At 43.6% G+C, this 12,767-nt stretch overlaps 1 protein-coding gene across 1 annotated transcript in view; it reads left to right on the plus strand.

Annotated features, from left to right (window-relative positions):
- Positions 1 to 12,767, plus strand: part of SYTL5 (synaptotagmin like 5) — a 131,262-nt gene that overhangs the window by 80,807 nt on the left and 37,688 nt on the right. Inside the window, exon 6 of the mRNA XM_049704794.1 lies at positions 2,028 to 2,162. Within this exon, the coding sequence (XP_049560751.1) occupies positions 2,028 to 2,162 (135 nt within the window). The remainder of the gene's footprint in view (positions 1 to 2,027; positions 2,163 to 12,767) is intronic.

Raw genomic sequence — 12,767 nt, forward strand, 5'->3', positions numbered from 1 at the left:
ACTCGTCACTCGGTGCCTTGTGCCCGTGCGTCACTCGTCACTCGTTACTTGGTGCGCTCTGACACAAAGCCCCTCCCTGCACAAGAATGTAAAGTAAATGAACTCAATACCACCCCCGTTTAATCGTAAGCTCCTTTAGTGCTGGCCCAGTGTCTTTTTTGCTTTTGTGCTACAGTATCCAGCATGGTGCCTGGCCCATCGAAAAGAATCAGTGGTCTGATTGAATTAAACTCAGAGCCCACAAGTGCTTCTAGGAGCTGTAGTGCACAGACCCCAGGCCAGGCATCACTGTGTGGGTTACAGAATGGCGGGCTTGGAGCTAGGAGACAACAGTGAGCCCTGCTAGAACTCAAAACTGGCATCGGATGCTTCTGTCTTCAAGGAATATAACACCTAGTCGGGAAGAAAAGGTTCAAAGGTCCACACCTGAAAAGTTAATTTGTACAGAAGGATTTTAGAAAAACATAAGATGACAATATGAGCTGCCTGAAAACCTTTCTAAAACAACAAGACAAGGAGTTAACTACAAGAGGTAGAATATGGAAATAAATAATTTAAATTTTAAATTTATTTATTTATTTTTTGGCTGCATCGGGTCTGGGTCTTGGTTGCGGCATGCGGGCTCTTCCGGGCGTCTCTCTAGTGGTGGCATATGGGCTCCAGCGCGCGTGGGCTCTGTAGTTGCGGCACACGAGCTCTCTAGTTGTGGCTCACATGTTCAGTAGTTGCAGCATGCTGGCTTAGTTGCCCCACAGCATGTGGGATCTTAGTTCCCTAACTAGGGATTGAACCCACGTCCCCTGCATTGGAAGGCAGATTCTTAACCACTGGACTACCAGGGAAGTCCCAATAATTAATTAAATATTAAATAAGTGGCTTAGATCATTGATGTCGGGAGGGCACAGGGGCCATTGGGAAAGACATGAAATTCTAAGTGGGACTTGATGAGGACTTTGAAAGATGGATGGGGCCAGGGTAACAAAAGAGGAGGAACAGTGATTCCAGGTGGAGGAGACACCATAAGCAGCACTGCAGAGGTAAAGACATGCACAAGGTGGTTCTCAGAGCAGCATAAATTGACATTATATTAACTGCTATTCTCACCAAAAATGTAATTTTCCAGTTAGATGAAAGCTTCTGACACTTTGACGAGACATTCTTCTAGTGGTCTTTGAAACAGAAACAACTCGGCAGACTCTATTAAGATTGTCCCAGTACCTCTGGAATACTTTTTCCCCCTGAGAAAACTGGAGCCTGTAAAGTAAATGAACTGGTCTCTCTAGATACCATCACAAAAAGAATATAGCTTTGGTTTTTTTTAATCCAAGTGCATTTGGAAAGATCCATGTCTGAGGCCTTTGGTAGCCTGGATTGTGACTTGAATCTTGGTTTCTGAAAAGCTCTTTTTAAGTTCCTAGTAATTTAGTGCAATGAGCATGTGATCAAATTTCACCTGGTATGAGCCATTCCATTGTTCAAACTTATTACCCCAGGGACATGGGTGCCGTCACTTATTCCACAAGAATTGTCTGGGTTCTAGTACGTGCCAGGCAGCTCTCTAAACTCAGGGGACCTAGCAGGGAACAAGAAGAACAGAGTTGCTGCTCTCAGGGAGCTGCGGTCTAATAAGTTGCTACCTCAGTTGGTCTCAGAGGATCACCCTAGCTCTCCTCTCTGAGCAAGGTGAGTTCAAGCTCCCTTTTCTCAGTATCCTATAAACAGGCTCTGCCCAGGCGTTGCTTCTCCATTCTCAGGTGACAGTGGCGAGTCCCCAAAGTCAATGGTCTTCTTCTTAGGAGGGACAGAGGCCTGGCTTACCAGCAACTGGTACAGCCTTGGGAGCCTACCAGAACCTTTGACACTCTACTGCAGAAGCCCTGGGGACTGTCCAGAATTTCTCAGCCCCAAGTCTGCTTGAAAGAAGAATTATTTACTGTTGAAAGTACAAGAAATGGTATTTTTGAAATGACATGTTTAAATGCTTTCTTGTCTTGCTTTTAAATATATATATATATGTATAATTTCAGATTTCTTCTTAGCAAGTTCAGATCAGCAACCAGAGGAGAAATTGTAACTTCAAAAACTGAAAGTGGGCGGAGCTACAGCTTGGACTTAGACAGCCAAAATTTTCGGAGTTTAAAGTCAGCCCCTGGTTCAGACAGGTAAGACACATACAGATTGGCCAATGGGATAGCCTGAGGATAAGGTTGATGAATTTCCATCCAAACAGTGCTTCTGGACACCTGTAAAGTATTCCCTCTCGGAGATCTAACGCATAATGTGAAAAGCCAGGAGGATATATTTTAGTTGAAATGGAAAGCACTTACACTTCTGGAATTACAGCTATTGAAATCATCTGTGTTACCTGCAGGCTGAGACTTGATGTTTTGGGACTCAGGGCTGCAGTTCAGATGGAGAGATCCAGGAAAATAAATTATTTTCATTGATTTCTTGATATTTTTCTATTTAAGTTTCTGAAAAATAAACCTCTAAGTGTCATACATTCCTTGCAGCTTTTGTTGTAAAAATAAATTTATTTATTTATTTATTTATTTATGGCTGTGTTGGGTCTTCGATGCTGCACGCGGGCTTTTTCTAGTTGTGGCAAGCAGGGGCTACCCTTTGTTGCGGTGCGCGGGCTTCTCATTGCAGTGGCTTCTCTTGTTATGGAGCACAGGCTCTAGGCACGCGGGCTTCAGTAGTTGTGGCTCGCGGGCTCAGTAGTTGTGGCTCGCGGGCTGTAGAGCGCAGGCTCATTAGTTGTGGCACACGGGCTTAGTTGCTCTGCAGCATGTGGGATCTTCCCAGACCAGGGCTCGAACCCCTGTCCTCTGCATTGGCAGGTGGATTCTTAACCACTGCGCCACCAGGGAAGTCCCCTGCAGCTTTAAAAAAAATTAAAAATAATTTCATTTGAATTGCCTCAGAGAATTTCCATAAATTCCACTTCTTTCTAGTTCCACCACCTCTAACTTGTTGTCAGTGGGCCAGCTCCTCAAATCTCCTATGCATAGAGCTATCACCTTGTCAAGAAAAGTAAAGAGAGAAAGGATAGCCAAGAGCGTAGTCATTTCATATCAGGCTTGATGTTCTTTATCCTGTTGGGGCATAAGTCAAGGCTTATTTTCACGACCGGTGTATTATCAAAGGCAACGATGAGAAAAAAGATCTACCCTCATGTTTCATTAAGAGCACAGGTACTCTTATACTGATACCTTTTTTCCCTATAGCAGCGGTCCCCAGCCTTTTTGGCACCAGGGCCGGTTTTGTGCAAGACAATTTTTCCCCGGGGGTTCCGACAGTAACGCAAGCGATGGGGAACGGCAGATGAAGCTTCAATCGCTTGCCGGCTGCTCACCCCCTGCTGTGTGGCCCGTTTCCTAACAGGCTGCGGACCGCTACCGGACCCCTGCCCTGTAGCATTCCTCTAAACCAGTGTCACTTTATGTAAAACAGCACAGAAAAAAATAAGCATAAAATAAATCACTTCTCATCCACTATCAAAAGATTATCACTGTATTCACTCTTTTCCAAATTTTTAAGAATGTAGATTTATTTCCTTTATGATAAAAAAAATACTTTAAACCCTGGTTGCGTTTGTCCTTGAAGTCATTTCCTTTGACTTCCCTTGGGGTAGCCCCCTGTCGTGTCCCACGAAAACTTTATATAAAGAAAAAAAAGCTCATTTTGGGTTTTGATTGCTGAATTCCTGACTCTCAGACAGTGATCAAGATTATTTAGAGATGATAAGCATCTCGCTTAGTGTTGCTTTTTTTTTTTTTTTTTTTTTTTTTTTTTGCGGTACGCGGGCCTCTCACTGTTGTGGCCTCTCCCGTTAGGGAGCAACAGGCTCCGGACGCGCAGGCTCGGCGGCCATGGCTCACGGGCCCAGCCGCTCCGCGGCATGTGGGATCTTCCCGGACCGGGACACGAACCCGTGTCCCCTGCATCGGCAGGCGGCCTCTCAACCACTGCGCCACCAGGGAAGCCCAGTGTTGCTATTTTTGTTCAGCCTCGTGGGGACTCAGTGGAGGAGCCCTTTTGGTTCATATTTCAGGCTGGCATTTAAAAGGGAAAATATATATACATAACGAGGAAAGATGGAGTCCCCCGTTAAAAACACTTAAAGTCTCCTGGCCCAACAAACATTAAATTATTGCATTTTAAATTAATTTGTCTTACAGTTACTCAACAAGAGTAAGGGGCATGCTCTCCAGTATCACATTGCTTACGCCGTTCTTTCAGAATCTACCTGCCTAGGTTTATTCCTTGTGTCTTAACTACTGCTGGGTATAAATACAGTTGACTCTGGAATAACACAGGGGTTAGGGGGCCGACCACCCCCCAACACACACACTTTGCCCAGTCAAAACTCCGAGTATAACTTGACAGCCAGCCCTCTCTATCCACGGTTCCTCTGTATCCAAGGCTTCACCCAACTGTGTATCGTGTAGTACTACAGTATTTACTGTGGGAGGAAAGTCCGTGTATAAACGGACCCATGCAGTTAAAGCTATAAAGCCATATGGACTTGTTTCACCAAGGACTGGTGCATTGACCCAGGGGTTTTCTTGTTGTAAACTGGAAGGTCGTCCCTAAGTAGATGTTATATTTTAAATTGTGAATACCCGAGATGGTTTATAGACAGAATATAGCAGTCAGGGTGCTTTGGCTGAAGCATGCCAAGAACAACGTTTTCGCATGAAGGAAGAGAGTGAGGATGTTTGGGAGATCAGTAGAACAACATGTCCTTTTCCTAGAACATGTATTTATCACAGTGATGACTCATTAATGGACTGCCATAGCAAGATGAATTACCTTGTCCCCAAATTATTCCTTAGAAAAGTTGGGGCAGGAGGTGGCCCATCTTTTCTTCACTCCCGTCACGTAAAGATGTTAGCTTCTTTTTGTTTGCTTGGAGCTGCAATAATTCTGCAAAGCCAAGTGGTAAAGCTGGCAGACTCTTTTCTCCTTAGGTTCTGCAAGCAGAATTGCAGCCTCCCTATAAATCCTTTTTAATATGGAACAGTACGTTCCCCAAAAGAGAACTGCAAGATTCTGGTCTCTTTGGTCTATTACCTGACCTAGCTTAGCAATTAATTCCCCTTTCTCTTCCTCAGTGCATGTTTCTTCATAGTTTGTTGCTCTTTTCCTGAAGCAGTTGGGCTCGGGCATCCTTTTTTAAAACTCATAACATATCAGAGTAGAAATGATGTTTTAGTAGATGCCTGGTTAGAGTTTATTTCTTTTCAGTCGTTTCAAAGCAGGGAAATGTGTGAATGGCTTAGTCAAGCCTCAGCCGCCTCTCAGAGGAACATGGCAAATGGCTCTTCACTGGTTGCTAGGGACTTGACACATGAGGCAGATGAGATTTTTTAAAAAGAATGTAAATGTGAACTATAATTAATAAACAGAATGCTCTTCAGGGCAGTGATTCCTAATTCCTTTCACGCTGTGATGACTTGTCGATATGGTGTGATTTGTGAGATATCTATCTTAAATCTTACTCTCCTAGAAACGAACCCTCAGGCAAGGATTCCTAAGTGAGGAATTTGTTAATTGAAATGATTCCAGGAGGAACGAGTAAGGGAATAAGAAAGACAGAATAAAGAAACGGAGGAAGATAAGCAATGTGCTATCTCAGGTGAGGTCTGAGTTTGAGAACACAGCCTGATCCTGCAAGGGATTCTGGAACATAAAGGTTTTTCCATTTTGAGCAACTGAACCATTGCACTTCTGTCCCAATCAGTCATTGTCTGTAGGTTCCCTTAGACAGGGTTTCCATATTTAGCAAATAATGACACAGGATGCCCAGGTAAGTTTTAGTTCCAGATAAAGAACTTTTTAAAAAGCATGTTTCATGAAATCTTATTTTCATATACTACGTAAATAGTAGTATATTTTTATACTAAAAACTTCTTGATTGTTTATCTGAAATTCAGATTTAACTGAGGGTCAGGCGAGGCGCACCTTAAGGCATGTCTTGGCCTCCAGTGCTAAAGGCAAATCTCTGAAGGTCATAGGTGCAAGCCATTAGCAGAAAAGCACCCAGAAGCTAAGGATGCGTGTGTGGAGCCTGGTACAATGGATCTGAGGGGATCTGGCTGCGACATCAGTAGTGTCCCCTAAAAGACAGAAAGGAAAAGTGGAACTTGGAAGTGAAGATTTATTCTGTTCAGTAACAAATGGATAAAGGATGCTGCTGTGCTTCTCAGCAGCATTTCTATCGTGACATTGGGGGATATGGCAAGCATTTAAGCCTGGGAACCTGTACCTTCTGATAACCAACCAATTTCTCATATCCCCCCCAGCACCCCCTGCCCAAGCACATGCCAGTTTTCTCCACTTGTTCTTTTTTTTTTTTTTTTACATCTTCATTGGAGTATAATTGCTTTACAGGGGTGTGTTACTTTCTGCTTTATAACAAAGTGAATCAGCTATACATATACACACATCCCCATATCTTCTCTCTCTTGCGTCTCCCTCCCACCCTCCCTGTCCCACCCCTCTAGGTGGTCACAAAGCACCAAGCTGATATCCCTGTGCTATGTGGCTGCTTCCCACTAACTATCTATTTTACGTTTTGTAGTGTATATGTGTCCATGCCACTCTCTCACTTTGTCACAGCTTACTGTTCCCCTCCCCATACCCTCAAGTCCATTCTCTAGTAGGTTTGTGTCTTTATTCCTGTCTTACCCCTAGGTCCTTCATGACATTTTTTTTCTTAGATTCCATATATATGTGTTAGCATACGGTATTTGTCTTTCTCTTTCTGACTTACTTCACTCTGTATGACAGACTCTAGATCCATCCACCTCAGTACAAATAACTCAAATTCGTTTCTTTTTATGGCTGAGTAATATTCCATTGTATATATGTGCCACATCTTCTTTATCCATTCATCCGATGATGGACACTTAGGTTGTTTCCATCTCCTGGATATTGTACATAGAGCTGCAATGAACATTTTGGTACATGACTCTTTTTGAATTATGGTTTTCTCAGGGTATATGCCCAGTAGTGGGATTGCTGGGTCGTATGGTAGTTCTGTTTGTAGTTTTTTAAGGAACCTCCATACTGTTCTCCATAGTGGCTGTACCAACTCACATTCCCACCAGCAGTGCAAGAGTGTTCCCTTTTCTCCACACCCTCTCCAGCATTTATTGTTTCTAGATTTTTTGATGATGGCGATTCTGACCAGTGTGAGATGATATCTCATTGTAGTTTTGATTTGCATTTCTCTAATGATTAATGATGTTGAGCATTCTTTCATGTGTTTGTTGGCAGTCTGTATATCTTCTTTGGAGAAATGTCTCTTTAGGTCTTCTGCCCATTTTTGGATTGGGTTGTTTGTTTTTTTGTTATTGAGCTGCATGAGCTCCTTGTAAATTTTGGAGATTAATCCTTTGTCAGTTGCTTCATTTGCAAATATTTGCTCCCATTCTGAGTGTTGTCTTTTGGTCTTGTTTATGGTTTCCTTTGCTGTGCAAAAGCTTTGAAGTTTCATTAGGTCCCATTTGTTTATTTTTGTTTCTCTTTGCATTTCTCTAGGAGGTGGGTCAAAAAGGATCTTGCTGTGATTTATGTCATAGAGTGTTTTGCCTCTGTTTTCCTCTAAGACACATTTATGCCAAATCGAAACAGAATTCAAAATATTAATGACTGAAATCCTCCTTTAATCAAGGTACCATCATACACTTACTCAGCCATCTCATTCATAGATTCATTTCCAAAAATCTACTGGGTATGTTTAATAATTATTTACCAAAAGTTACATATATGTAAGCAATTTGGTTATTACTAGGTATCTTTATTATTAATGATTGTAGCTATAACTCAATCTAAAGGATTTAAAAAAATACTGACAACCTTATAGTCACAGAAAATTGTTTTAAAAATTGAATTTAAAACCATATGGGTGTATTTGTCATATAGAAGTATGACAGAATGATTAATAAAAGACTTTATAGCATAAATATGTATTACATTAGGATACAGCTCTTTGGGGAAGTGGACTGGAAATATGATTTAAAGAAGAAAGAGGACTGATAGGAAACTTCTAATTATTAATGATGACCTTGTTCTGCGTTTTTTTTTTTTTTTTTCGGTATGCGGGCCTCTCACTGTCACGGCCTCTCCCATTGCGGAGCACAGGCTCCGGACGCGCAGGCTCAGCGGCCATGGCTCACGGGCCCAGCCGCTCCGCAGCATGTGGGATCTTCCCGGAGCGGGACACGAACCCGTGTCCCCTGCATCGGCAGGCGGACTCTCAACCACTGCGCCACCAGGGAAGCCCGAGACGTTCCTTATTATAACGTCAATAATGTGAGGCAGTATGGAGATCGGGAGTTCAGCCAGACCCTTGACACTATACTTAGGTTGAACTAAACTGGGTTTTTGACTTGCTCATCCTTGTGGCCAGATGATTGGAAGCCGGAAGCCGCCTCCTTGTTATCTTGTCATTTCTCCAGTTGTTTCCCACCTATGCATTTTATTTATACAAATGAATTCAACACAAAGCTCTGCCAACATTATTAGCCTAGTACTATATGCCAAGTGGTAAATGTGGAAGATCTTAGTTAATGCTACTTTTCCACCCGTTCGTGAACTTCCAATTTGGCAGGGAAGGTTGGGATGACTAAACAGATAACTTCAAGACAGTATGGTATCATGCTGAAAAGATATCTGTGTGCTATGGGAAAACCAGAGACAGGCATTTAACCTTTCAGAGGATTCAGGGAAGCTTCATGCAGATGGCCCCTAAGCAGTTTGAAGGCGTGAGGAGGACTTGGCCAGGTGAAGAGAGGTAAGAAGAACATTCTAGATAGAGGAACTAGAAAGTGCAAAAGAAAAGAGGCATAAAGCCATTCTGCATGTGCTAGAAAACAAACAGTTCAGGGCTTTTAGAGTGTAAAATTGAAATGTGGTTTACAAGAGATGAGATGGAGAGCTTCATTGGACCAGGATATGGATGGCTTTGGATTCCTTGGTAACTTTTTTCTTATAAACAACATAGCATTACAGGGAGAACAAGAGTTTAGCAAATCCGAACTACTAAGTACAGAGTAAGTGCTTGTTCCATTTAGTTGCTGAAAGCTAAGTTCAGCTAAACACTTGCTTTCCTTGCTGTCTAGCGGGGGAGGGCACTTGGTTTTCTTGCTCTGACTTCTCGTCCACCCAAGGTTTTGCATGGCTGCTGGCCTCTCCTCCAACTGGCTTCCAGCCATTCTTTATTGGTTTTTTTTTTTTTTGTTTTTTTTGCGGTACGCGGGCCTCTCACTGTTGTGGCCTCTCCCGTTGCGGAGCACAGGCTCCAGACGTGCAGCCTCAGCGGCCATGGCTCACGGGCCCAGCCGCTCCGCGGCATGTGGGATCTTCCCGGACCGGGGCACGAACCCGTGTCCCCTGCATCAGCAGGCGGACTCTCAACCACTGCGCCACCAGGGAAGCCCCAGCCATTCTTTAGAAACTAGACATGGGAACAGAATTTTGTTGTGATTGTAAACGACCAAAATATTATCAGACTGAGAGTTCTACCTGTTCTTAATTTTCTTTTCCCTCATACCCAGAGTCCTTCCCTCATAATGACTGTCTGCTCCATTTTAGAGAGTCTTTTTAAAGGAAACAGATTCATTGAGGAAACCGTAAACATTTAAAAACCATCAAACAAATCAGCTTTTGTTTTAGTAAATCAAATGGTAAAGCCTCTTTATATACTTAACACTAAGATTCATCGAACAGGATTTCACTGAGCACCTACCACATTGTATTATATTTGTCCTTTCTCCAAAAAGGAAAAGGAAGGAAAATACGTGTAATTCAGCCCCAGAAAGCTAGTGGCTTCAGAGGAAACTGCAGCTAGAGAAACTGCTTAATGAATTTCCACTTCTTCCATTTTTATCTGCTTCTCTAATTCAGAGTTCAAGAGCTCTTAGGATGGTTCATTTGTGCCTAAGTATAACTCTCACACACACACACACACACACACACACACACACACACACACACACACACACACACACACACAGTACCAGAAATTCATTCCTTTGGGGTGTGTTGACCTCTCCAAAGAGTTTGGTTTTTAAATGGAGACACACACACCTGTGTGTGTGTGTGCCTGTGTAGTCAGGCACACACACACACAGGGGCCGACAAACTTTTCTGTAAAGGTACAGATAGTTAATATTTTTTGGCTTTGTGAGCCAGATGGTCTCTGTCTCAACTACTCACTGTGCTGTTGTAGCGTCGACTGAAAAAAAGTGCACAACCTGAGAGTTGTGAGTTAAGTTTTACTGGGGGCAAAATGAGGTCTGTCGTCTTGGAGACGGCATTTCAGAGAGCTCTGAGGAAGTGCTCCAGAGAGGCAGGCGGAAGGTCAGGGTACTGTGTGACTTTAGGGAAGGGGGACGTGCAGTGAAGCGCACATGTTGGCAGAGGCTGGCTGCTAGTCACGAGGAGCAGACGTCACCATGAAGGATTCTAGTGCTTTCCTAGATACAAAGAGATGCAAGAATTGGGCTCATCAAATCTTCTCCTGAAAATATCTAACTCTCTGAAGAGCTGTTCTGCCAGTTTTTCCCAGAGCACAGAGGGCCTCATTCCTGATCTCCACCTTGAATTCCTTTCAGGGGGTGTTGGAGATCAGTGCCTGCAGTGGTTAGTGACGTCATCCTTGTAGAGGCAGATGGCAAGCGCCAATTTGTAGTTGGCAGGCGCGTGAAAGCAGCTGAACACAAAACCAAAAGTGACTGTGCATGCCTGCATTACAATAAAAGTTTATTTATGGGCACTGAAACGTGAGCTTCACGTAATTTTCACGTCACAAAATATTCTTCTTTTGAGTTTTGGGTTTTTTTTTTCCCCCAACCACTTGAAAATGTAAAACCACTCTTAGCTCGTGGGCTCTCCAGGAACAGGTGGTGGGCCAATTCGATACAGGGGCCATAGCTTGCTGACCCCTGATGCCATACATCCGCTCACTGACACAGAAAGCGTCCTTCCCTTCCTCACAATCTAAGCTGTGAGGACAGCTCCGCTCTCTTTTTTTTTTTTTTTTTTTTTTTTTTTTTTGCGGTACGCAGGCTTCTCACTGCTGTGGCGCTGCGGAGCACAGGCTCCGGACACGCAGGCTCAGCGGCCATGGCTCACGGGCTCAGCCGCTCCGCGGCATGTGGGATCCTCCCGGACCGGGGTACGAACCCGTGTCCCCTGCATCAGCAGGCGGACTCTCAACCACTGCGCCACCAGGGAAGCCCCAGCTCCGCTCTCTTGATGCGAGCACCGTGCTGAATAAAGAAAGTCGTGCTATGAGAGGAAACGACAAGGCGGTTGTAGAGACGCCTGAGATCAATGAATTTAAAGTCATCCACAGTTTAGGCCAGTGTTTGTCAGCTTTGGCTGGTGGTAGGGGACGCGGGAGCCGCGGTAAAACACGTGGATGCCTAGATCCCGTGCCCAGAGGCTCTGATGTGGTTAGTCTTGGGTGTGGCCTGGGCAGCGGGATGTTGCAAACCTCCCCGGATGTTTGCGATGTGCAACCAAGGGTGAGGGCCACCCAGCTCACGTACGACGGTGTTGACAAAGACATTGCATTTGGGGATCACCAAAAACTGGAAGGTCGAGCCACGTACAGCTTTTTTCCCTTTTGTTTCTCCTTTTTAACACCTCTTTCCCATTTAACAGGCTCGCGTCACTTTCTAAGTACAACCTCCCTTGCCTGTCCCTTCCATACTTATTTCAGATCTGAAATAACCAAAAGAAGTTAGGACAGCGCGTAAACTGCAGAACGAATGTCATGCCACCTCTGTGTCATGTTACGCCCTAGCCTCATTGTCCCAGCGAGTGTCGTATCTCTCAGGTTAATGCTGCCTTCGGCTGGTCATTAGGGGAGCATTCACTTACCCAGGTAGGCACAGGCTCAACCTTGTCAGCCTGCTCTGGGAAGGTTGAATCCTGGGAAATTCTTTCCGGGCTCCAACTCCTGGGAGACTTCTCTGTAAACCAGAAAGGCGACTTGTTAAATTAGAGTCTCTGTCCCCTATCCTTGGATTCTTTATCTAGAAATGGATATATCTAGGAAGCCATTTTCAAGGTTTTGGGCCAGCATGAAATTAGAGATAACAAAACAGAAGGCTTTTAAAAAGCATCTCATAAGCTAAAGTAAATGACACTCTTTTTTACCCTAGGGAATGTGTTTTTCAAGTAACTCAGAATTTCCAAGCCCCCCAGACAGTGTCATATTCCCCATACTTCGGGCCCTATTAGAACGAGATAAATGTATCTTTTTCTTGTCGGTTTCCCCCTAAGCCGAGTTCAACTTCAAGGTTTGGTAGCACTGATTTCTAATACTTCTAATTTAAATATCAGTAACAAGATATCGGGATCAGAAATAGCTCTTTCTTAATTGAACTTTAAATTTCTCTAATTTAGGCTTGAGGAAGCTTTTATCCTCTTTCTATTTAAGAGGTGAAGATTCATGTATTTTATGTCAGATTTTACATAATGTCTAAAAGAGTTGGCACCCAAATATTTATGATATTCCGCCTCATTAGACTAAGTCTTTTCTAGTTTAATCAACTGAAACATTCAACTGAGAGGAAAATATTTTTAAGAAGCTCACAGTGAATGTCAGGGATAAATGTGAAAGTATATGCCATTTTTGAGATAATGCTTCTGGCAACAGTAATTTCCAGTAGCTGGCTTATGATCCCAAGACTTTTTTCCTTATTACAGGATAGCCTCTTGAATGTCATCACCACAATTAATCA

The sequence above is a fragment of the Orcinus orca genome, chromosome X, assembly GCF_937001465.1.
Source record: "Orcinus orca chromosome X, mOrcOrc1.1, whole genome shotgun sequence".
Classification (NCBI taxonomy): Eukaryota; Metazoa; Chordata; class Mammalia; order Artiodactyla; family Delphinidae; genus Orcinus; species Orcinus orca.